Source organism: Pogoniulus pusillus, chromosome 2 (assembly GCF_015220805.1).
Source record: "Pogoniulus pusillus isolate bPogPus1 chromosome 2, bPogPus1.pri, whole genome shotgun sequence".
NCBI classification, from domain to species: Eukaryota; Metazoa; Chordata; class Aves; order Piciformes; family Lybiidae; genus Pogoniulus; species Pogoniulus pusillus.
In genome coordinates, this window is record NC_087265.1 from 50,335,942 (window position 1) to 50,361,252 (window position 25,311).

At 46.8% G+C, this 25,311-nt stretch overlaps 1 protein-coding gene across 1 annotated transcript in view; it reads left to right on the plus strand.

Moving 5' to 3' along the window:
* BIN1 (bridging integrator 1) overlaps positions 1–25,311 on the plus strand; it is a 109,929-nt gene that overhangs the window by 43,189 nt on the left and 41,429 nt on the right. Inside the window, 6 exon segments of the mRNA XM_064165767.1 lie at positions 11,182–11,262; positions 15,377–15,431; positions 15,899–15,933; positions 15,935–15,994; positions 18,315–18,410; positions 22,747–22,854. Of these exon segments, the coding sequence (XP_064021837.1) occupies positions 11,182–11,262; positions 15,377–15,431; positions 15,899–15,933; positions 15,935–15,994; positions 18,315–18,410; positions 22,747–22,854 (435 nt within the window).

Below are 25,311 nucleotides of genomic sequence, written 5' to 3' on the forward strand. Positions count from 1 at the left end.
CATAACACAGTGTCTTACAGGAGCCCAAGAGATACTCCTGCTCTAAGCATGAAGGTTTTGGAGAAAGGTGAGATAGAAGCTGTTGGCTTGTTGCTCTTGGAGTGCTCCAGGCAGTGTGGTAAAGAAGCAAAGGAACACTCAAGTATGTGCCTAAGAGGGAGGAGGATATTGGAAGTCTGAGTTCAAAACAAAGATGTCAGTTGCTGTAGAAGAAGCTGTTGCGATCAAACAGCCCCCTTCGACAAAAGGGAAATCTTCAGCAGTCTAGTCAAAGAAAAACTCTCAAGCGTTTGTGCTTGGGAGAATATGATGCAGCATGTGGCTTCAACAGTGACAGGTCCTTTGTGTACCCCTTTAAGAAGCCCTAGGAATAAGCTGACCATTGTTCCCAAGCTACTAGACTTGAAAAAAGTGCTGCACCTGCTGTGTTTATTTCTACATTCTCTCACACTTGGCTTGATCAGAAACAGAAGTATGCCTTTAAGATGGTAGCTCCAGTGTCTGATGAAACTTGTTGCCAAGATCTTTTTCTGAGGCAATGATGGGGAAACATGGATCTCCTGGTTTCATTTTCCCTGATTGACTGCAGAATGAGGAAGAAGTATCTATCTTGCAATGCAACCCAGTGTGACACATCGAGTCCTGTTAAACTCAAGAAGTGTCCTAAAGATGTGGATGATAGTGAGGCTAGCAGAGGCAGATGTTTGAATTGAGCCTTCTGTCTGGGTAATGCAGTGTGACTCTTGCTCCCCCAGAAATTTTGCAATGCAGAACTATTTGGAGAAGGTGGCAGTGAGTTTCTTTTATGAAAGGCCATATAAGCAACTGTTATTTAGTCATGCTTGGATGTGTGTTAGACTTCAGACTATGATAAAGAGGAAGGAGTGAGGTCTTCTTGTAGACTATTTGTTTGAAGACGAAGTGATTTATCTTCTGCTGTCATCTTCAGGATTTGGGAAGACTAGCTTTGAAGACTACTTACAAGGTCCATCCACTGAGTGGAGTAGGATCAGTCCAGCTGAAATCACACTTGAGATGCTTTTGTAACTTCTTTTAGAGTCATTAGCAAAGGATCTCTGTGAGATTTATTCTAGCGATTTAAGTTCTTTACTGTTGCCATAATTTTTTGGGACTTTGCGACCTCAACACCAGAGTGTGACCAGAAAAATACATTTTTAGTTGTTTTTTTCCCCCCAAACTTAGAATATGGCTAAGCATGGAAACTATCACATACTTCAGTTAGAGGCACAGTTGTGAAAATTAGACACAGTCTTTTGAGCTGAGCCCTAAAAGCTGGTGATCTTGTCTCTCTTTACCTCCTTATTTGCCAGCTGGAGATTCCAAGGATGAATATGTTGAGTCTGTGACATGCTGAACAACACTTCTCTTTATAGCTGGATGTATGTGGGCATAGTTTCTCCAGGTCATTCAGGAAGTCTTTAACAACATCCTATATTGAATTCTGATTTCCCAACGCTTAGCTCACCGAAGAGACAATGCCTTGTCTTTGCAGTATCTGTTGAACCTTATTCGCAATTAAGAAGCAAACAAGAACTTCTCTGTGCCAAGTGTGACATTGCCCTTTCCCATCTTTCTGTGATCTGAAGGTCTCTATAGGAATAATTTTCTCAATTGAAATTGAAGCATTAATATGTTTGGAGTTTTGTCCTCTCTACTCCTATCTTTCTTTGTCCAGTTGTTTCAGAGAAAGACTTAATTGTGCCAGGCTTTGCAGGACGAAAGGCAGGCTGTCCCCAAAATCAGCCCAGAGGCAGGCATGAAGAGCAGAAGGATGTGCTTTGCTCCTGGGGAAGATTAGAGGGGGAGCAGTACTCCCACTGCCACTCTTGCTTTTCTCCCCAAGTCTGAGTGCAAACCTCACATTATTCCAGGAGCACAAATCTACTTCACTGAGCAAGTCACATTTCATTTGGGCAGAGAAGAAAACAGGCTTAAAACAACAAAAAAGTACAAATAAAGGAAGAAGTTTGTTTTCTTATGTGGCTTTGTGCTTTCCATCTGATTTGGACACTGTTTTATTCTCCCCCTCTTCTGAGTGTAATAACTCCATGGGAGAAGAAGCAGCAGCAGCCTGAGCACAAAGATGCATTTGTTCTTTTTCTGTTTGACCCATTGGTACATGCCAGTGTATTGCAATTCAAAGTTAGTCACAGTATTTACTGGCTCTGTGCCACTTGGTAGTTAAGATTATGCACTGGAGTTGGCAGATGCTGCCAAAGTTGGAGGCACTGTTTTTGTGGAGGGGGGAAGGAGGAGGTCAGGAGATGGAGTTGTTTAGGATCATTGGGCATGTATCACTGAGATTTAACCACAGCCCCTTTTCTGATCTAGTGGAGAGTAAGATGTGGACCTGCAGAGCTCACGTTCTCTGGCTGTGGGCTTAATGACTCCTCTATCAGGGATGGACCACTCTAAATGCAAATGCTTCAGATGCAGATTTAGCTCTGTGTAGGAACCACAAGATGCATTATTTTTTTTTTCTTTCTACTTATCACTTGCATCCTCAAACTGCTGTTGGACCTGGGTGACCCGTATGCCACAAAGATCAGTTATGTTAGAGGTTGCTGGTTCACATAATGGGTCTGCGTGGGGTTTGCTGAGAATAGTTGGGCGTTTTGTGGTGACAGGAAAGCGAGGGCAGGTGCTGAGCGGATGCATTGAGCAGCTGGCATATATTTCTCTGATAGAAAGCATGAATGTGAATCTGTTGCACTTTAGAGCAAAGCATTTTAGTTGGTCTGATACAGTTTCTTAATGCTAGCTGCTGCTGCACTGCTGGCAAGTGTTTGTCTTTAATGGTGATTGATGGGCATCACATTGCTCTGTGGTTATAGAAATGACCCTGGTCCTCCATTTCCCTCATGCCAATGCTCAAAGCAGAGTTCTGGACCAATCCAGCTCCCTCAGCCACTCCTCGTAGGTTATATGTTCCAGGCCCCTCACAAGCCTCATTGCCTTTCTCTAGACACATGGCAGCACCTCAGTGTCCTTTCTGTAGTGCGGGCCCTAGGACTGCGCACGATGCTGAGGGGTGCCTGCACCAGTGCTGAATGCAGGGAGATGATCATCTTCCTGTTCCTGCTGGCCACTGTTTCTAGTACAAGCCAGAATGCTGTTGAGTTTCTTGGCCACCTGGGTCCAGCATTGGAGCTTGCCCTTCAAGAACATTTCTTCCTGTACACCTCGGATAAAGGATAAGCTGCAGCCAGATAAGACAGTTCCTTCTGAGTCCTACAAAGCTGTGCTATTTAGGTAGTGCTGAGTCATTCTGTGAAGAGGAGTCTGCAGCCTGGATTTCCCTCCCCAGCAAAATGGAGCATTTGCTTAATTAAAATTGCTGTTTTAAAAGTCTATTTAATGCCTTTACTACTTTGACCATTGCTAGCAGAATGCCTCATCTCTGGTAAAGAGGATTTTTGAATTTCTCTGTCACTTATGTGTTATCTCACTTCTTAAAGTATGTGAACTAAAAGCTTACTTCACATAGTTTTGCCTGTAACAGTAAATTACAAATACATCCATGATATAAGAGGAATGTGGTCATTTACTTCTTTTTAATAGCATTTTACCTTCCAGGATCTTAAAGTACTTCAAAAGTTCAGTCAAACTCTGAAGTTCCTTGTTTCTTTTTGCTTTTATTCAAATGCAGGGTAAACTGAGGCTTCATGAGTGGGAATTTGGCTCTGGAGATGTTGTAGTAGTTGGTCAGGTCATTGTGGTCCTAGTTCATGAGAAAAGCAAAGCAGCTGCAGATATAGCTAACTGTTGGTTTCTGAGGAGCACAGGACAATAGTGTTCAAATGTCCAAATATGCACACCGCCTGAGGTTGAAAATACTGGTTGGGATGGCATCCCCATCCTGTCATAGTGGATCTCTGAGTCAGCCAAAACTGGAACCCACAGCAATTTCCCTCTTCCGAAATCAATTGCACAGAGTGTTCTGTGAGTAGCATGCAAAGTCACAGGATCGGCGTGGCAATCCTCAAAGATCAACCAGTCCTACCTTCAACCCAGCACTGAAAGGTCAACCCTAAACAACGCCCTTAAGTGCTAGATCCACACACTGCTTATATGCCTCCAGGGGTAGTGACTGCCCTGGGCAGTGCATGCCAATGTTTGATAATCCTCTCTATGAAGAATTATTTCCATCCATCACCTCGCCGGCACTGCTTGAAACCGTTTCCTCTGTTCCTGTTGCTTGCCACTAAGGAGAAGAGGCTGGGCTCCTCCTTGCTCCAGCCTCCCTTCAGGTAGTTGTAGAGTGTGATGAGGTCTCCCCTCGGCCGCTTCCTGTCTAGACTGAACAAGCCCAGCTCCCTCAGGTGCTCCTCATACGTCACATACTCCAGGCCCTTCAGGAGCCTTGTTGCCCCTCTCTAGACACACTCCAGCACCTCAGTGTCCTTGTAGTGAGTGCCCCAGAGTTGCACACAATGCTCAAGGTGTGGTCTCACCAGTGCTGAGTACCTCCTGTTCCTGTGGCCAGAGTGTGTCTAAGTCAAGCCAGGATTCCATTGGCTTTCTTGGCCACTTAGGCCACTGCTGACTCACGATCAGTCCACTATCAACCAATGTGCTCAGGTTCCTCTTGAAATATTCTCTTCCTCACCCTAACTTGTACCATCTTGAAGTAGTCCTTATGCAGGGCCAGGACTTGTCAGGTCAAGGGCAGACCAAGGAGCCTAGCCGTGGTTGCTTCCTAATCTTTTAAATGCCAGATCTGTGTTAACTACCCAGTGTGATTTGCCTCTAGACAGCAGCTGACAGATCATTCCATCTCTGATCCACCCTGAGATTTGGGAGCTCTGGTGGGGTCCTGACTCCTAACCTGGCAAATCTGCTCCATTAATAGATATCAAAGAGCCAGAAGTTTCCATCTGAACTTTATCTGGCTTTGCAGCAAGCTGGAGGATTAAAGATGTTACAGAGAAGGGAGGGAGCAGCCGTGGCTCACCCGGAATAGCCTGACCTATGACGGCACCAGTCAGCCCGGGGAGGGGGAACTGTCCTGTGAGCTCACAGGTTATTAGCAGTGTGCACAGACGTGCCTGCAGTCAGCAGCACACCCAGGGCCATCTGCTCCATCTCTGACTGGTTTATGGGCTCCAGGGGAATCTGTTAGTACAGCTTACCTGTACAACTCTTTGTCTAGGGTGCTGAGAGCAGGTACGAGGACCGGTCTTGTGGAGCCATCATTTTATGCTGCCCAAATGTCTTTAGGGTTTGACCTCTAGGCTGTCTGTGTGTGGAAGATCTATTTTTGAAAGATGGTGGTATGAGAAGGTAAACCCTGCCTCTCTAGCCATGCTGCAGCCCAGTGCTTTAGTCTCTCCACCATCACAGCAAGTAATAAAGAGATCAGAGCGGGCTGTGTGGCTGGGATTCACCACTGTATAGGGCCAGGAGGTGTGGGACACACACTTTTGCCTGCCAGGTGGAGGTAGAGTGTGGGAAGTAGGAGTGGGGGCTTTGGTCTATCCAGAGATTAATTTCTTCCAGCCCCTGCTTTGTTACTGGCTTTGGTTGCTGGCAGCTGAGCCCTCTGTTTTGCCTGCCCCACATCACCATCATGGAAAAATGTAAAGCTTACTCCTCCCTCCTGCTCCTTGGCTGAGCATCACTGTTGCAGGAGGAATTTTTTCCTTAGAAAGAAACTGTGAGTTGGAGCCCTTGTGGTGCCTGGTGTATTTCAGGATTTGTACAGAGCGGCACCTCAGCATGGTGGAACAGGATCTTCCTAGGTGGCTGCATGACCAGTGTGCTTGTGCCTCAAGGGGCAGTGGAACTGCAGATCGACTTCTTGGACATAGGAGAAGCAGACACAGGGCCACTGTAATGAGTAGTCTCTGGATGCTGCTCAGTGTTTTACACCAGGAAGCACTGAGAGCTGTACTAAACCTTTGACCCTGGTGACATACTCCAGATTCCTCCCAGTCAAACAGTCTCCTTCCCTCCCCTCCAGGCCTGAAAGCATTCTGACTAGGCAGACAGATGCGTGGCCCCATAAAAACTTCTTTATATCCTGCACAGTTGTATTGATCTGCACCTTGGGAACATCACTCTGCTTTGGAATTTGCAGCTTGTACTTTATCAGTAATGGATGCTGCTGGCATGATGGCTCTTGGAACATCGAGGAATTCATCCAGCAGATAGGAAATCCATACACCATAGATATAGAGGTCTAGGGGAGTACAGCTGGACATGGGGTCTTGAAACAGCATCTTTTCTGCAAGTGGCTCACCACATCACCTGATGAGAAAAATGAGGCCATATTGAGCCCTCTTGTCCTGCTGGCATCGCAGAAGAATGTGTAGCAGCAGTGTTGCTGTGGCATGTGCTCCCCTTCACTGGAGCAAATAAGCAGAAGCACCAGTGGCTGGTGGATGTTACTCTTGACTGCCTAATCCATGTTGCTGCTTCTGCTCTTATCTGACAGGGGTTTGAGAAGGAAGAATTGTGCTGTGTATGCCCTGCTGTGCGGATAGATTTACCAAGCATGTTAGGTGCATATAGCTGCAGCGTTTGTTGCTGTTGCTTAAGCTGTAGAAAGTTGTGCTTCAAAGTCTGGGAGGCTTTTGTTTCAGCCTTTGGTGACAAAGAGGTCAGTCTTCATCTGTATAGCTCCTCTTTCCTCATTTTGCTGGCACTCAAATATCTTGGTGATTCCTAGAGTTGAAGAGTAGCTGTTGAGCAGAGGCACAAGGGAAAACAGTGGTTCCCTCCTAGGCATTCAGTTCCAGCCAAAATAATGAGACTTATGAGCCAGGTGCTGAATGAATGACTGTGCTGATTTATTGTGTCCAGTACTGGAGTCAGTTATTGCAGTCAGGAGCAAGCTAGGGAAGTATCTTGTCCTTGTGGGTGACTTTAACCTGCCAGATATCTGCTGGGAACTTAATTCGGCAGAGAGGAGGCAGTCCAGGAGATTTCTGGAGTTCGTGGAGGACACAAGCTTCAGACCCAACTGTTTAAACGAGCCTACCAGGGGTCAAGCTCAGCTTGACCTGCTGCTCTCCAACAGAGAAGGGCTGGTAGGAGATGTGATAGTGGGAGGCTGCCTGGGGTGTAGCGACCACGAGTTAGTGGAGTTTTCAATATACAGGGAGGTAGGGAGGCACTTCAACAAAACCTACACCTTGGACTTTAGGAGGGCAAACTTCAGTTTGCTCAAGGAACTTATTTCCAATGTCCCCCTGGGCAGCAGTTCTTGAGAACAAAGGGGTCCAGGATGGTTGGACTTACTTTAAACAGGAGCTCTTGAAGGCACAGGAACTGGCAGTTCCCACGTGCCGAAAGATGAGCCGCAGTGGGAGGCGACCAGCCTGGATGAGCAAAGAGCTCCTGAAGGAAGTGGGGGAGAAAAAGAGGGTGTATCGCCTCTGGAAGGAGGGGAAGGCTTCTCCTGATGTGTTTCAGGAGGTAGCACAGACTAGTAGGAGAAAAATTAGAGAGGCTAAGGCTCAGCTAGAACTTAGGCTGGCCACTTCCGTGAAAGCTAACAAAAACACTTTTATAAATTTATCACGCTAAAAGGAAGGGCAAGAAGAGCCTCCACTCCTTACTGGACCAGGAGGGGAACACTATAACTGATGATGAAGCAAAGGCAGAGGTCCTGAATGCCTTCTTCGCCTCCGTTTTCCAACAGTAAGGAGAGAGGAGGAGGAGGCAAATGGCCTCCTTAAACTGGGAGATGGGGGTCGGGGAGCAGTGTGCTCCCCTGGAAATTCATGAGGAATTAGTTCAGGACCTGCTGAGCCACCTGGACACCCACAAGTCCATGGGACCCAGATGGGATCCATCCCAGGGTGCTGAGAGAGCTGGCAGCTGAGCTGGCCAAGCCACTCTCCATCATTTTCCAGCAGTCCTGGCTCACTGGAGAGGTCCCAGGAGACTGGAAAATGGCCAACGTGGTCCCCATCCACAAGAAGGGTCGGATGAGGAACCTGGAACTACAGACCCGTCAGCCTGACCTCAGTGCCAGGGAAACTGATGGAGCAGGTTCTCTTGGGGCCAATAACTGCGCACCTGAGGATGGCAAGGATCTCAGGTCCAGCCAGCATGGGTTTAGGAAGGGCAGATCCTGCCTTTCTAACCTGATCTCCTTCTATGATCAGGTGACCCGCCTTGGTGGATGTGGGGAGGCCCTGTGGATGTGGTCTGATCTGGACTTCAGCAAGGCCTTTGACACTGTCCCCCCCACAGCAAACTGCCTGGCTAAGCTGTCAGCCCGCGGCTTGGATGGTAACACTCTGTGCTGGGTTAGGAACTGGCTGGAGGGCCGGACCCAGAGAGTGGTGGTGAATGGTGCCACATCCAGCTGGCGGGCCAGTCTCTAGTGGTGTCCCTCAGGGATCAGTGCTGGGCCCCATCCTCTTTAACATCTTCATAGATGATCTGGATGAGGGCATCGAGTCAGTCATCCAGCAAGTTTGCAGATGACACTAAGCTGGGGGCAGATGTGACTGAGCTGGAGGGCAGACAGGGGCTCTGCAGCGGGACCTTGACCGCCTGTACAGATGGGCAGAGGCCAATGGGATGGGGTTCAATAGCTCAAAGTGCAGGGTGCTGCACTTTGGCCACAACAACCCCCATGCAGAGATACAGGCTGGGGTCGGAATGTGGCTGGAGAGCAGCCAGACAGAGAGGGATCTGGGGGTACTGATGATACCGCCCTGAACATGAGCCAGCAGTGTGCCCAGGTGGCCAAGAGAGCCAGTGGCATCCTGGCCTGCATCAGGAATGGTGTGGTCAGCAGGAGCAGGGAGGTCATTCTGCCCCTGTACTCTGCACTGGTCAGACCACACCTCGAGTACTGCGTTCAGTTCTGGGCCCCCAGTTTAGGAGGGACATTGAGATGCATGAGCGTGTCCCTGAGAAGGGCGACGAGGCTGGTGAGAGGCCTCGAGCACAAGCCTACGAGGAGAGGCTTAGGGAGCTGGGGTTGTTTAGCCTGGAGAAGAGAGGCTCAGGGGTGACCTTATTGCGTGTCTACAACTACCTGAAGGGGTGTTGTGGCCAGGAGGAGTTGCTCTCTTCTCTCAGGTGGCCAGCTCCAGAACATGAGGACACAGCCTCAGGCTGCGCCAGGGGAAATTTCGGCTCGAGGAGAGGAGAAAGTTCTTCACTGAGAGAGTCCATTGGCACTGGAATGGGCTGCCTGGGTGAGGTGGTGGAGTCCGTTCGTCCCTGGGGCAGTTCAAGGCAAGGTTGGATGTGGCACTTGGTGCCATGGTCTAGCCTTGGGCACTGTGGTAAAGGGTTGGACTTGATGATCTGTGAGGTCTCTTCCAACCTTGGTGATACTGTGATACTGTGATCTATGCTTGTGGGGGGAAGAAGAGAGCTGAGATTAGCCAAACATACATAACACAAGTGTTCTGTACCTTGGAAGTGTAAAAAAAGTAAGGATGGGCCAAGGTAGAATCATGGAAGCACAGAATCAGTCAGATTTGGAAGGGACCACAAGGATCATCTAGTTCCAAAACCCGCTGCCATGGGCAGGGACACCCAACCCTAGATCAGGCTGGCCAGTGCCCCATCCAGCCTGGCCTATACACCCCTCCAGGGATGGGTCCTCAACCACCTCCCTGGGCAACTCATTCCACGGTCTCACCACTCTCATTGGCATTCTCATTTGGTCATCTACAATGACCATCTGGTCATTGTAGATCCCTTCCAACAGAAAATATTCTATGTCCTGTTGTATGGCCAATCTTTATGCCAGTTTTTGGACCAAACATAGATTTCTGATTCTTGCCTTGCAGGGGAAAGGTCCTCTTTGCATTCTCTGAGGAGATCTGTAAGTAGCAAGAGGAGCTGGAGGAAGCTGCTTTCCATAGCTTTGATGGCAACCTGACAGTCCTTCAGAGCATCTAGTCCAGGGACATTGATTGGTGGCCTTCTTGTAGACCTGCTTTTCCTTCCTGACCCTCTTCTCCCTAGGATGGGCTGAACGTGAAGGATGAGATCTGTGGCTAAAAGACTCCTGTGCTCAGAGGAGCAAGGGAGACTTGAGCTTAACAGTGTTTTCTGCCTCTTGGGCAGCCATGCTCTTGCCAGATAGAGCTCCCTTGCCTTATGAGGTATTCCCTCAGCACCCTGACTTGGTGGGCTTTTATTGCTCTTACTGGCCCTGTGAGACAAGGTGGTTTTGCTAGGTGGGTGGGTTTTTGTTTTGTTTTTTTTTTTTCCTTTGTTGTGGTCAGGTTTTATTTTTTAATATCAAAGATATTGTAATTGATCCTAACCAACTGTAGTTCACATCCTTGTGTCTCTGCCAGCGTTGCTTGGGGCATGGCAAGTAACTGCTGATCTCCCCTAGAGCTGCTGCAGTTTGCCCAACCTTCTGTGACAGAGCTATCTTCCTGCACAGAAAGTAGAATACTTTGTTCAACATCTGGGAATGATCCACTTAACTGCTTGGAGAGGTTGTTAGGAGAGAAGGATGATAAGGGAAGTAGTCTGATAAGGATTTTCAAAGAGGCTGTGGAGAGCTGTGCTGTGCATGGAAGCAGTGAGAGAAACAGGACTGGCTGCTGACACTGAGACAAGACGCTTAGGCTAAATGTCATGTAGATCCATGGTGCGAGGTCCCTAGTTGCTGTCAACAGCCAGCTCCTCCAAAGCATATGCATGGTAAGAAAAGCTAGAAAGAAGGTGGGACTTCCACTCTTCCAGCCACTGTCTCTTTCTAAGGAGGTCTCTGCATCATTTTCTGTGTTTGAGGGCAGTGCAGCTGTTTTGAGAGCAAAACAATTCAGAACAGAGTTCTGAACAGAGACTAATGTTAAACCAGAATAAGGCTAAGCACAGAACACGAGGCACATTGGGGGTGTGTGATTTGTTTCTTGCTGATACAGGACATAAGGAACTGGATTGCTCTTGCCATGTCTACAAAAAGCAGTAGACCAACGAAGGACAAACCTCAGTCATGCTCTTCAGTACAAAAAAGTTCAAGAGGCCTGAGTTCATCCTGAGGCATCTGCAAGTCCTTTTTTCATGTATGGCTCTGTGGAGAAATACTCTGGAAACGTTGAGTGCAAGAACGAGGGAGACCTTTAAACTTTCCTTCTTTCAGCTGTATGAGCAAAACCTTGAAAGTGTTCCTTTGTCGCTGCTCTGTGTTTGAAGTCTCCTCTCTTTTGTTCTGTATTTCTGCAGGTCCTGCAGAAGCTTGGGAAAGCAGATGAAACAAAAGATGAACAGTTTGAACAGTGTGTGCAGAACTTCAACAAACAGCTGGTAAGATAATTTGCAATATGTAATTACACCCTGGGATTCACATTAGCTTCCAGTCATCTTCTGCAAAATGCAATTAAAGGGCATTACATGAAGTGATGCTGTAGGCCTATGGAAGCAACCCAGAACCATTCACTTCTGAGAAGCTGCTCTGTGTCTTCCAGTGCCCCTATCGTGAAGTCAGTTAAAGTGTGTGCTGAGAGTTTAGGAAAAGCAGCAGCTCAACCACAGCATTTCCTTTGGTTAGCAGCTCACTTGTAATGTAGTTGTTAGTGCCGGGCTGGAGACAGAGAGCAACACCGTGCCTGAGAAATGAATTGGATAGGAAATAGACTAGGAATTAAAAAACAAAAGAACAAGGCAGTTCCTGAGAGCAAAAGACAAAAAGGAGGCAAATGGTGAAAAGGGAACAACCTTCCATGGCAGAGATACAAATCTCACTTCTACCTCATCCTTGCGCAACCGCTGTGTCAGCCCTGAGTCAGTACTTCAGCGTCTCTGCTTTGTCCCTGTATTATAGCGCACAGCATTTTTTTAACAATGCAGCAATTCCCCCCATGTGCACTGAAACGGGGGTAAGTTTATGTCTTGGACTGGATGTGGTTTGTTTATTGATTTGCTCTCTATCTGGAGCTTTCAGTCACTCGGGAAGGGGAAGATTTCAGTTACGCAGGGATTTGCACCCTGGGGCTTGGTGGTATGGAAGTACTGCTCTGTTTCATGCCAATGCTACACCAAACCTCGGGTTGTGCTGAAGAAATCTTTCTGCTTTTTTTGTGCTTTGGCATATTTTAGAAACCTTCTGTAGAGCTGTTATCAGCAGCTGCATCGTGTCTACTAAGACCCAGCAGATGTAGTTGTGTTGAAAAAAAAAACGGCTGAGAAGGGATTTGCTGCAGATGAATATAATGAAAATCTTTGAGTCTGACTTTGACTTATGTCTTACGAGAGCTGACTGCAGATTCCTGGAGGCTGATGCTATTCTGTTGGCAGTTGACAGTGGCTGTTGTTTCAGAGGTTCATGTACCACACATTCACCAGTGATACTGTCTTGGACACAGAGGAATAGTTTGGACTTTTCTGTATCATTTGAAGTATCAGCAGTCAGGAAACGTTTTTGAAGGAGAAATACTGAAGAATTCAAATCCAGACTTTTTGATCTGGCTGTCTGGGATTTCAGTCTCCAAAGCCGTGAGTTGCAGTGGTGCCCAAGAAACCTGCAGTGCTGCCTCTGTACTCTTTACAACTATCTCTTTGTATCTTTCGGGTACAGGACAGGAACTACATTCACCAAAGAATTTACCCAAGGAAGTAGAAGCTGCTCAGCAGTTGCTGCTTGGAGTCTGTTGATTATGCTTTGGCCCTCAATTTCTCTAAAATAAATGAAAGAGTTCCTATTTTACAGGGCAAGCAATAAATATGAGTTATCTGGGATGTTTGGGAAAAATCCTCCAGCTGTAAGTTTCTATGTGGAACTGGCTGGGGTGTGATCAGGCAGTGGCCTTGTTTGCTGTTGCTTAGAGGCTGTGTGGCTCCTGGCTGTGTTGGCCCACTTTGACACATGATCCCATGCGTGGTCTGACAAATGGAGAGTAGTTCTAAGAATCACTCATTTTCAAGCAGGGCGTCTCATCCGCTCTGATAGTGGTTGAATGGATGTAAGGAGAAGTGTTGCACTTCCCAGCTCTCTGTCCATCCAGGTTCGTGTAAGAGCACCACTCTGAGGTCTGTCAGTAGTAGGAGCTTTCTAGTTCAGACAAACGGACTTGCAGTGTGACAAATGAACTGGATGTAACCATGCTTCTGCAGGGCTGCAGGATTTGCCTGTGCCTCTTGAAAACTTGACAAACAGCACATCTGGCTCACATATTACTCCCTCAAGACAGATTATCTTTAGCAATTGACCTCCCAGAAAGTTCATTTGAAGGCTCCCACATCTCTGCTCTTTCCCAGTCATTCGGTGTTCAGGGCACAGGCACAAGAATCTGTCCTAAAAGTTGTCCTTCTGTACCTGGAAGCAAATGACTGGCTGCAGAGGTGTGCAACACAGCCCCTCCATGAGGTGTGCTGGGCTGTGGCTTCTCTTGCCCTGTGTTTTAAATATTCATTTGGCGAGGCAGTGGGAGGCTGGTGGCAGTCCTTACACCTGGCAGTGTGTCTGTTTTCTGCCTGGCAGAGAAGCAGGGGCTTGATATCTCCCTGAGTTGTCACTCGTTGTGGTAGGTTTTGGGTTGGTTTAGTGTTTCACGCCAAATGCCCGAGAGACAAGCTGCTGCTGGCACAGCGGTTACAGTTTCTAGACATTCAGTTGGCTAAGGTCTGCAGAAGACCTTCCCTACCAACTAGTATCTCATAACCTCAAAAGGTATCCGCCTTGATGTGTGATGATCTTTTCCTTTCATGTTTTACTCTCTTTGGGTTGGTTCCTGATGCTTCTCCAGACTAGGAGTCTAACATTCTTTATAAAGGTGCCACCTCTTTCCCATGCCTTGTTTCTTTTGATTGCACTAGGAGAAGAATAAATTTGAACTTACCAAGAACTTTTGAGCAAGGAAAACAAACTGGGCCATGGTGTTGGAAAGTGGGATGGATTTCTCAGCAAAGCTATGCTAGCACTGCCACTTCAACAGCTGGGCAGATTTAGCTTCTGCTTAGAGAGCACAGCTGCACTGAAAGCACGAAGGATCACAGCATGAGCTCAATTAAGGCAAGAGATGCCTCAGTAGTGGGAAGGTCTGAAGGGGAACATCTGCTTTTGAAGTTAGTAGCTCTGAGGCAGCTGTCAGAGATGTTCCCAGAGAGATCCTGGTCTCTGGAGTTGTCTTCAGCTGTCAGAAATCATTAGCTGCCACAGCTACCATCCCTTGACCCCCAGGCTCTCTGCTGCCCCCCACCCCACTGAGACACAGTCTGGGAAAGAAGACAAGGAATAGCAGCAGGCTGCGGGGAAGGGTGTGAGATGTAGTTGTTGCTTTCCTGCATTCTTGCTTTTACAGCTAAACTTTGGGGAACAGTGAGGATCCAGTGAGATCCCAGAGTGAGAGAAACACTCTTTTAACAGAGAACTTTGGTCTCAAACTTTTTTCTGTATTTTCTGCATACTCCAGAGGCAGTCTGCACAAATGTCCTCAATGTTTGTCCTCAATGTTCCATTCCTTTGACATCCTCTGTGGTGGTGTTGGTCAACTTCTCAAGCCTTATTTTTGGTTTTGTTTCTGTTTATATAACGTTAACTGTGTGGATTTGGGAGTATTCCCTGTCTGTTTTGCATCACTGACAATGACTTATGGCAAGGTAGAAGGGAAGCTGGCCCGAGCATGCTTGTCTTAGTGTAGAAGAGGAGTTGCATGTATGCATGTGTGTCTGAGCCCACTTTGCTGTAAAAATCTCCACAATCCTTTCTAACTTACACTTCTTGCACTTCAGTCACCTGTGCTATCTGAAGGCTCAAACTGGCAAAACTCAGCCCAGATTCTAGCTTTAATCCTTTGTTTCCTAGTGAGTGAGATGATCTGCTTGCAGGCCACCTCTATACTGAAGCAAAGAAATGGATGATTTATCCTGTATTCGCAAGCTCTGCTGCACAGAACAATTTAGACAGAGTCTGTGGGTAGGTCAGAGGTTGCCTGTACCCACTTTGCACTGGACTCCTGGTTTGCAGCGTGGCAGGAAAAGAATCCGTTAAACTGCTCCCAAGCAAAATAGATGAGCTGCATCTATCTTCTGTAGCCTACACATTTCCTTCAGTTACATTTGTTCTATAGACTCATTAGTTTATAAACTAATTACTGCCCTTAGGACCTTCTCTAGTTGCTTATGCAGAATCAGAACACTATACCCATGTCTGCTGGGAAGAGCAAAACACAGCTTTACCTACCTCAGATTACTTGGTATCTTAGTGTTTTTGTTGGCCAGACATACCTGTGGGTCACCATCTGTAGGTTTACCCAACCAGTAGGCTCTGTGATCTTCCTGTTAACAGTTCTGTTTTGTGTGGTCATAGGGCTCACAAGTAGCCCATCTGCAACACCAGTTTCTTTGTTTGTACATGTTTGTGGTCTCCCTCTTATGCTGTTTTTATATGGGAGAATAACTGGACATCTTCTTACCTTCACAGTCTGAAGGCACGAGGCTGCAGAAGGACCTCCGAACTTACTTGGCTTCCGTGAAAGGTAAGGTCTGCATAAGCAGAGAATCCTTTCCTCTCCAGTGCCTACCTATGCAATGAGGTTTCTGCAGCTGTCCTCTAAATGGAGTTTCCTCGGATGTGAGTTATAGGAAAGGTCAGCCTTGTCTGGGTGAAGGATCTTTCAGAATCCTTTACAGCCTGCTGGTATGGAGTGATGTTGTGCTTGGTTACCAAACAGGTGTTGCTGTCTTAGCAGATTAACTTTCATATCTTTTACAGTGAGAGAGCAAACACAAAAAAAAAGGACGAGATTGTATCCTCAATTCCTTTCTACCTCTGCATACCTTCCCATCTCTGTGTTAACAGGGATGTGCTATTCTGTTGAGAAGAGCTTAGTATTTGTTATAACCTGTTCAGCACCTTCTTTAACCTCATTCCAGAGGATAAGGGTTAGACTATGAGGAACATTCTATCTATCTCTTTCTAAAACAGTTCTTTCTTCTTTCCTAGCAATGCATGAGGCCTCCAAGAAGCTGACAGAGTGTCCTGCAGGAAGTTTATGAGCCGGATTGGCCTGGGAGAGATGACACAAACAAAATAGCAGAGGTAAGATTGTCCAGGATGTGGGGTCACCAGTCTTGATGTGTCAGTGGAGATGAGCTTAGAAAGCTGTGTCTGTGTGCCACGTTTCTTCAGGCATACGGCTCTGCAGAGGAGTTAGAGAGACAACCTCGGTGCTGGAAAGAAGGGAAAGCAAAAGTGGTGTGGCCTGTTTTTCATCTGTAGGACACTGTCCCCAGGCGCTTGAACATTACACAGAGCTGTATGCTTACACCCACAAGCAGTCTGTTTCCCCAGCAGTGGCTAAACAAGGATGGAGAATGCCAAAAGAGTGTCACTAGGGCAAACTGGATGTATTGCTTGTGTTCTGTGCAAGAGAAAGATGGAGCAAAATCTATGGCCAAAAATGGTCAGAGCAGTCATTGTGTAGGTGCAACAACCTCTCGCTGACAGCAGTACCACTGGCTGCCATATTTTAGTTGCCACCTTGTTTGACTGAGCCATGCATGACCATGACCTGCTGTTCTTATATTTTTAGTGAGGTGATGTCTGTCCAGCTTGCCCAGGTGTTCTCTGTGGAGCTTAGGGCACAGCCTATCATTTGACAGATTGGATCTCCTTGGCATGTGTGTGTGGTGGGTCCCATCTGGGAAGCAAGCACCTGCTGCTCTTTTGCTCAGTTGGTCTGCTGAGCAGCAGCTGTGACAGTTCAGCTCTGTGGGTCCATCTGCCACGAGGCTGCAGAACTAGGCTTATCCGCATCTGCCTGTGGTATTAGAGCAGAGAGGAAGGAATAAAGAGGAGAGAAAAAGAAGGATTCTTCACTTTCCCTGCTTTGCCCTGCAGAAAATCTCACCTGAAATAACATATGCATTGTTCCCAGGAAGAACTAACTTCAGTGCAGATAAAGGAGGTTATTCTTTGCCTGTGCTCAGCACTGCTCAGCCACACCTTGAGTACTGTGTCCAGTTCTGGGCCTCTCAACTCAAGAGAGATATTGAGGTACTGAAACATGTCCAGAGAAGGGCGATGAAGCTGGTGAAGGGCCTGGAGCACAGCCTTGTGAGATGAGGCTGAGGGAACTGGGGGTGTGCAGCCTGCAGAAGAAGGAGGCTCAGGGGTGACTTCATTGCTACCTGAAGGGAGGCTGTAGCCAGGTGGGGGTTGGTGTCTTCTGCCAGGCAACCAGCAACAGAAGGAGGGGTTTACACATTGGAATGGGGCTGCCCAGGTAGGTGGTGGAGCTGCCATCCTTGGAAGTGATCAAGAAAAGACTGGGATGAGGCAATTGGTGCCATGGTCTAGTTGAACTGGATAGGGCTGGGTGCTAGGTTGGCCTGGATGATCTTTGGAGGTCTCTTCCAGCCTGGTTGATTCTGTGATTCTATGAAATCAGACAACCTGAGGGTTTCCAGGTCAGCTCTTGCATGTATGTGGAAACTTCTTGTTGGGAAGTGTTGTAATTCAGCTAGTTTGGCTTCAAGTTCTTTGTTGATCTTTTTACGCTTCCTGAGCTACTGTGGTGCCTTGTAAGAGACAATCTTTTCAGAGAATTTGAGTCAGAGAAGTCAAAGGGAACAGGAGTCCTGAGAACTAACTGTAGCTGCTGTGGCAGTCTGCAGGAATATTTCCAGTCTTCAATGTCACCCTTTAATGCCTTTGTTTGTGTTTCTGTCTTTCAAGAAAAGAGAGACAGGGGAAATGTACTCCTTATGTCATCCAAAAAAATTAATATGTAAAATGGACTTATTTCTCTGGAGTTTTTTTAGCCCCAAACCTTCATTTTAATTGGAAAAGCAGGAGAGGGAGGCAATTTCCACCCAAGCCAAGGTGCTGACAGGAAGTTAGTGAGCCTAAGATAAGCATCAAGTATAAAGCGTACACAACTCAGGGTGCAAGGGTTAGATGTGACCTCCATTGAGCTGTGGAAGTAGGTGGCATGAAGGTTGAAGACTGCCAGAATAGGCTCTGCTGCTGTTCGTTATCCTCCAGAAAACCACGTTGTAATCAAGAGCAGAAAATGATGCCTGGCGGTGTCAGATGTCCTGGTTTTGTAGCTGCTGAGAGAAGAAGGTAAAGCCAGCCTAATCTACACCTTTCCTTCTGACTTGGACTAGCACTGCACAGGAGAAGACAGCCCCTCAAAGGAAGTTTCCCCAGGGGCACTGTGTGCTTGCATCAAGCGTTCTATGTTTCTGGCGAGACCTCTGTTTTCAGCGATCTTCCCCACTCCTTAGTTTTTCCAGGGAAATTACTATTTCCTAAGAGCTCTGACTGACCGAAATTATGGAATGTAACACTCAGAGGAAAACAGAAATGCAGTGCTCTGCTGTGTTCTTATTAGTTCATTATTCTTGTTTTTCAGAACAATGATCTCCTCTGGACAGACTTCCATCAGAAGCTGGTGGATCAGGCGCTTTTGACCATGGATACGTACCTTGGCCAATTTCCAGACATTAAAGTAAGATTCTTTTTGAACCTTGTGATCTACAGAGTCATAGCAGATGAAGCCTCCTAAGAATCAGTTTCTTGCATCCTCATCACCTTTAGAAGGATGTGTGTGCTGGGCTACTGCAAGCTTTCCTTTTAGAGCAGCCAAGATCTTTTGCCGCTTTGGGCTGTGTGAAAATGTTAAGTTCTTCTTCGGGCATAAAATGAGAGCAAAGAGTCCAGAGGAAAGATACTTGAAGACAAAACGTAAGTGGAAAACAGGATGGTCCATAAAATTTCCTATTATGTCACTGTGCCAGAGAGCACTGTCACCAACAACTCATAAGCTCTCAGCCTCTCTTTTTGGTTTTTTACTTCCCTGTAAGTACAAAGTTAGTGGCAAATGTGCTTTACAGGTAGAGACTGATATACAAAGCAGATTTCTGTGCTCTCCTTGCAGGGCTGCAGTGCACATAACCACCTTGTTGTAGGAAAGGGGAATTGCTGGATAGGCCTCTTCTCTGGGAGAGACCATATCCCAGGACCTAGGTTTGAATTGTGCCCTGTGAGCTCTCCTTCCCCCACACTTACCTCCTTTCCATTTGTTATGCAGGAAATGTCTTCACCATATGGAAGCACTAGTAATGTTATCACCATATGGGAAGTATCAGCTTGGCTACCTCCCAGTGAAAACCACCCTTTTCCCACCACATGTGCATAAAATGTTTGTCAATATTTGTTGCTTCTAGAGGATTATGCTCTATCAAAGAGGCGCAGGTCACAGGCTCATAAAACAAGTCCTGAGCAACAGTGTCCTTGCCTTGTAGGGCTTCATGGTTTTGCTTCATTCTTCCAGGCCCTTCTGTCCTTGGAAACCTGAAGATAGGAAGGGTGAAAAGACTAGCTGTTTTTTTTTTCCCACCTGCTCAAGGCTGTAGCGCTGATGGCTCCCTGTGGTAGGATTTCATGTACCTCAGTAGCTACCACCTTAGCCTCTGCACTGCTTCCCAAGTAGACCCAGACTTCTGGGCTGCTTCAGGCCAAGTAGCATTTTACTAGCCTTGTCAGCTGTGTGCTGGGTCACCTGAGTGTGTCACTTTTTCCACCTTTGGGATTTCTTTATTCTGCTGGGTCCTGCAGAGGTTTTGCAGTGCAGTTTCCGAAAGGCGGGCAAGGACTAGGGCCACCCAAGTTCCACCAAAACTCAAAGCACAGAGCACTGAGCTCCCATGGATCCTCTTTTTGACTTCTGAGTGGGCCACTAACGTTCCTTTCTTCAGGCTTCAGATGATGCTCTAGGAAAATGAGAAATAAAAGCAATTTTATGCAGAATTTGAATAAGGCTTTAAAGAGAGCACTACTTGCCCCTGCTTCCTGTCCTAAAGTGAGTGGGAATTCGGTGCTTTGTCGCTTCCTCCAATAAGATACTGATATATTTCATGAGAATTGGCTGCTTTGTTTAAAATGGACTTTCAGTGCTGTGAAATGTAAAATGTCAGCATGTTTTTATTAGTAATTCAGCTGGGTGAATCATCCTCCTTACCCTGGTGCAGTAAGAAGTGCCTCAAACTCAGAAGTGATTCAAATCAGGGGATGTTTTTTCAGCCTTAGAAACCCCTGGAATTGGTGGTGTTAAAAGCTGCTACAGCTGTACAAAAGTATAGTTTGGCTTCACCTAAGGAATTACTTCTTGAGACTGGCAGGTGAACGCCCCATCCCCTCCCCCCCCAGTCTTAGGTCATTTATGGAGTACTGGGGGGTTGTTGTAGTAGGAATTTTCTGGCTTTCATTTTCACAAAAGCAAACTTTTCTGCTTTTCCTGAGGGTCTGGCAATTATTGTGGTAATCGAAGATGACTTATGGAGAGATGATTTCAGTTTAGCTGTGTAAAGGTCTGGGTTTTGTTAGTAGCCCAGTAATTAAAATGTGTGTTGGTTTAGACTATATGTACATTATTTTTTGGTGAAATTCTGACATATTCTGAAGCCTTCTTCTCTTGAGTGGCTGGAAAAGTTCTCTCGTTTTTTGGCTTGCAACAGGATCCACAACAGGAGAGCAAGAACAGCATTCCTTTATTAAGGATTTTCTGTAAGTTCAAGGGAGTAATGTTTTATATGGGATAGGGAAAGATGAACAAAGCCTCTATCTTTTCTAACTTGTAAAGTGGAAATGAAAAGAAGTAGTTTATCCTTTCTTTGCAGGTCAGTATAACACTCCTAGTCTATATTTCAGAGTGAGTTTTTGAATGGAGTCACAGAGTATGCAATGAGTACAGGTCTCTAGAGTGAACCTAGAGAAGATAAACCTTAGCTCAAGTTCTGAATAGCTATGGAATGGGTAAATTTTCTTTCCTGCATTGATGTGTCCTGTTCCTATTAGGTTTGAAACACACTATCAGGAAAAGGGGGAGGGAAAGAAAGTGTTTCATGGTTCAGTGGTTATTTTAATTTTCTGGTGTGGGGGTGATTTTTATTGACTTTCCTTTAAGGGAGGCTCAAATTAAGATGGATTTTTTGCAAAGCAGTGAAGTCTGTTGAAGTTTGTCTTTCACATTCAGGTTCGTAGTGGGTAGCTGCAGAGTCCTGCAAGGTCTCCCAGGACTTTGCTGAGTCCCGTTACTCCCATCAGAGGCAGCTGTGGATTAGAAGACTGGGAATGGGGGGAAAAAAGGGCAGGAAAGACCTTATTTTAGAGATGGGTGCCATTGAATGAAGCTCTTTGGAGTGGCAGGGAAACCAGGAAGTGTCTGTTTGCTGGGTCAGAGGTGGGCAAAACTGTAACTATCTCTACCAGTATGATCATGAGGGAAAAATCCTCTCTTAAATCCCAGATCTGTCCATGTGTTTTATCTGGTGTATGTGAAAGATGCATAAACAAGCATCTTAGAGGTTTTCATGCTGCTGGAAGGCATCTCTGACATCCTGTCTCTGTACCTGGCTGCTGTATGATATCTGGGAGGTGTCTTCTAGTGACCTCGACTGCAGGGTGGCTCAGCTTCTTGGCGATTCCCCTCTGGGACTGAGCAGAGCACTTTGAGATCAGTTTGGACGCGCGTGTGGCCGAGATGCTGTAGATTGCTGTGAGTGGCGCAGAGCTGCTCCAGCGTTTGCTGCAAGTGCAGAGGAGCATGCGTGGGAGACGTGCAGACTGTCCCCAGCTGGTCTGGCAGATCAGCCCTGAGCACGGTTTTGCAGTTCATCTGAGGAGCTTAGGGAGAGCAGGCCACATGTCCCTGCCGAGTGCAGTGGAGGGGGTATTTTGTTTTGGCAAATAAATGTCAATGCTGATTCTTCAGCTTGCAGTTTCAATTTCCCTAGGTGCTGTGGTTAGGTAGGAGCCCTTCTGGCCCCTTGCCAGGCCTTTTCACTCCATCCCTCCAGCCTGTATCTAGTCTACTGATCACAGATGCTGAACCAGGTCCTCCAGGCTGAAGCGCCTCAGAGTCAGACTGTGAAGGCATGTGCTCCAACCCATATAGTCTTGGGTGTTTGTAGAGTGTGAGAGGCTAAGGGGGATGAATGGTTCTTGAAACAGGCCATCAGGCCTGAGCTTTGCCAAGATGGAACTGTGCTGGGGGAGAGAGTCTGAGGTACTTTAGATGAAGAAAGGCAATGAAGGATCAGTCCACAGGCCTGACTGTCTGTCTATTCTGTGTTCTTACCCACTGAGTTGCCAGTACTCTGTTCCTAGAACATGAATCTGGTACCTAGTAGTCTCCCTCCTCGTGTTTGCTGTGGCTTCAGTGTCTTGCCTATTAGTGACACAGTGCTGCAGGTTTTCCCTTGTGCTCATCTTGCATAATAGCCAACTACTCTGGCCACTGCCTATGGCTGTGGTCACTTCTGTCTAGACCTCCTGTTACAGGATCCAAAGTCCTGTCTTAGGCATATCCTGACATGTGGGTGACTGTTTTCGCTGTGCTGGCAATTTAAATGCTGCCTTTTGTTGTATCGAATCCTTTGAGCTTCCATGTGAGCTAGGGCTGTGAGTGGTTGGTTAGTCTGGCTGTAGCCCTGAAAGTGTTGAAGTCCATAGGTACCAGGGGAGACTTTTAGGAACCGCTGGAGCTACGGTTCTGAAAACGCTGTCATCCAGAGGTGAGGCCTGTTGATGGTTGGATCCCTTTGCTTTCCCTGGCTGGGTCTGCTCTTTTGTTGAGGCGTTCACTCAGAATGGTGGTTGTTACAAGTGGCTCCCAGGGCCACCTCTCTGGGCAGCCTTCATGGAGTATCCAATGAATGTCCTTGTGTGGAGAGCGTGGGGTGCTCTGGAGGTTGGGTGAAGAGGAGGAGGGTGGTTTCCTGAGAGGCTTTGTTGTTTTGGTTGCTGGGAAAGATTGTCACAACTCTTTTCTCCGTTTTTCTTAGTCTCGCATAGCAAAGCGAGGAAGGAAGCTTGTGGATTATGACAGTGCCAGGCACCACTTCGAAGCTCTGCAAACTGCGAAGAAAAAGGATGAAACCAAAATTGCAAAGGTAAAGTAAGCAGCAGGATGTGCAGCTTTCCTTTCACTTTTAGAGCTCTGTATTTGCCTACTGAGCAGGTTTTAAGTACATCTGTGCCTCTTCACTGGATGTGTTTTCATAGAATAGTTTAAGTTAGGAAAGGACCTCTAAGATAATTGAGGTGTTGTGAAACAGTGAGGTTTTCCTTCTCATTTGTTAAGTTCCATCAGTCTTAATCTCTTGGTGGCCAAGGCCCACCAAGAGTGCTTTAGGTACTGTGGACCTGTAACCTCTGTCAGAAAAGCCTCTGGGGAGAGCAAAACCTTGCAGTACCCTAGAAAAAAATTTCAACTTGTCTGCTTTTTGGGACCCTCTCCCTGTCGTAGAGCAGTGGTGGGAGTAAGCATTACTTGAGGTTGGCTTTGTTTTCAAAGTCCTCTGATATCCTAGGATAGACTCTTAGGAGTGTGAGCTACATTGATGGAAATGCATCCTGTGTACACTTGATGACTGTGTTCTGTTGTCGTCTATTGGTCACAATAATTAGATAATAAATGTGGCTGAAAGCAGAAAACTGGGAGTTTTCTCTTGTCAGAGTCTTTTGTACCTGTGAACAGCTTGATCCAAGGCCAACTGCAGAACATGCAAGTGAAGAATTCTATTTTAATACATTTGATTAAAAGTAAAATTTAGTTTTTCTTCTTTTAAATTAAGGTGAAGAAAGGTCAAAGTGTTGGTGGTGTTCTAGAGGAGGCACATGGTTGGAATTCCTGGCCAAAAAAAGATTCCTGTGTGCTGAGTACCCCAAGTTGCCCTTTGAGGTGGAGCATGTGGGTTCAAGTCTTGACACAACAGGATAGTCCAGGGCTGGGGAGACATCTTTAGTTCTCTTGCATGTGGGCCATGGTGCATCAGGACTCTGCAGACTAGAAGCTGCGTAGGAAAATGCGAGCCTGAATCTTTGTCTTCTAACCACAATGAGTAGAGTTGTCAGCCCTTGCCTGTGGTGATTTGTGGTAGGAGGAAAGAAGGGCTACGTGAGAGACACTAGTGTTTCTCCCACATAGAAGAAATACAGATGCGTGTCTCTCCTGTGTGAAAGATCTGCATTTAATGGCCACGGTACTTATTTTCTACAAGCTGCGATTCGTCAGTCATCTGCTCACCCAGTGCGTGCACTGTGATTAACCTTGGCAGGTACTGAGGAGAGAGACTAATGGCTCAGGTGTTACTGCATCATTCGTGTGGCAAAGCAAGTCCTCACAGTATCACAGTATCACCAAGGTTGGAAGAGACCTCACAGATCATCAAGTCCAACCCTTTACCACAGAGCTCAAGGCTAGACCATGGCACCAAGTGCCACGTCCAACCTTGCCTTGAACTGCCCCAGGGACGGCGACTCCACCACCTCCCCAGAATGGTTCTGTATGCAAGGCATGAGGCCCAGCTGGTTGTGCCTTCTGTTCAAAGCTGTACACCGTGTCTGGGGCTAAGAGCAGAATTTCCTGGAGCATGGTACTGTTACTGGTGTGTGCCTGTGGGGTCTCTGCTGCAGTGGAAGTGTTTTTTTGTAGGAATCAATCTACTCGGGTTGGTATCTGGTGATCTGTACCAGAGACTGGCCTTCTTCATTGTTTCTGCACTCACTCGTGTGGCCCCAGATGCTCACATAAAACCTTACTAACAAGGGATTGTTTGTTGCACTTCTGTTAAGTATGAAGAACAGTGCAATTTCAAGTGTGCAATGTTGAGATTTAGGAGTTGCTGCTTTGTTCCTGGTTCAGTCCATGAAAGCGTCCCTTAGTACATGATTGGACTTGTCTTGTTAGCCAAAATATGCACTGGATCAGATCTTTTTGCCCTCTTCTGTGCTTTAATCCATAAGATCACATGTGAGATACTGCGTGACATGTGGCAGTGTCTTGATGCTATAAAGGTGGGAGCAGTGAGTCTCTCAAGTTCTGTGGATGAGTTGTTGTAAAAAGGGCAGGTTTCACAGCCCAGCCTGCAATCCCACATGAGCTCTGCAGGGCTATGGGCAGCAGCCAGGGCTCAGCATGCACTAGGCTGATGCAGAAAGTACACCTGTGTAGGTTGAACCTTCTGAAGTGGGATTGTTCCAGTGCATAAGGTACTTTGAAATATGCTGATAGCCCCTATGATAGAAAAACCGTGCTTGTGACAGCATACGGTTTGGAGCTGACTTGACTGATCTCTCATGGTACGGTAACAGAAATAGCAATGAGAATCCTTCCTGGAGCTCTGTATGGTCTCTCTTTTCCTCCTCTAATAGGCAGATGTTCTTTTCCCACCCAGGACTCCTGCCACTTACTGCTAAACTCTCAATCTGCCATTAAAAGAAAGCACTGTGGACTTTCAGCTGCTGCATGCAAATTATGATGGTTAATTAATCCTGACCTCTCTTTAAGGAGTTCCCACTTCACAGCCATGGCTCGGAGTAGGGTTGTTTGTGTGCTAGGTCACTAA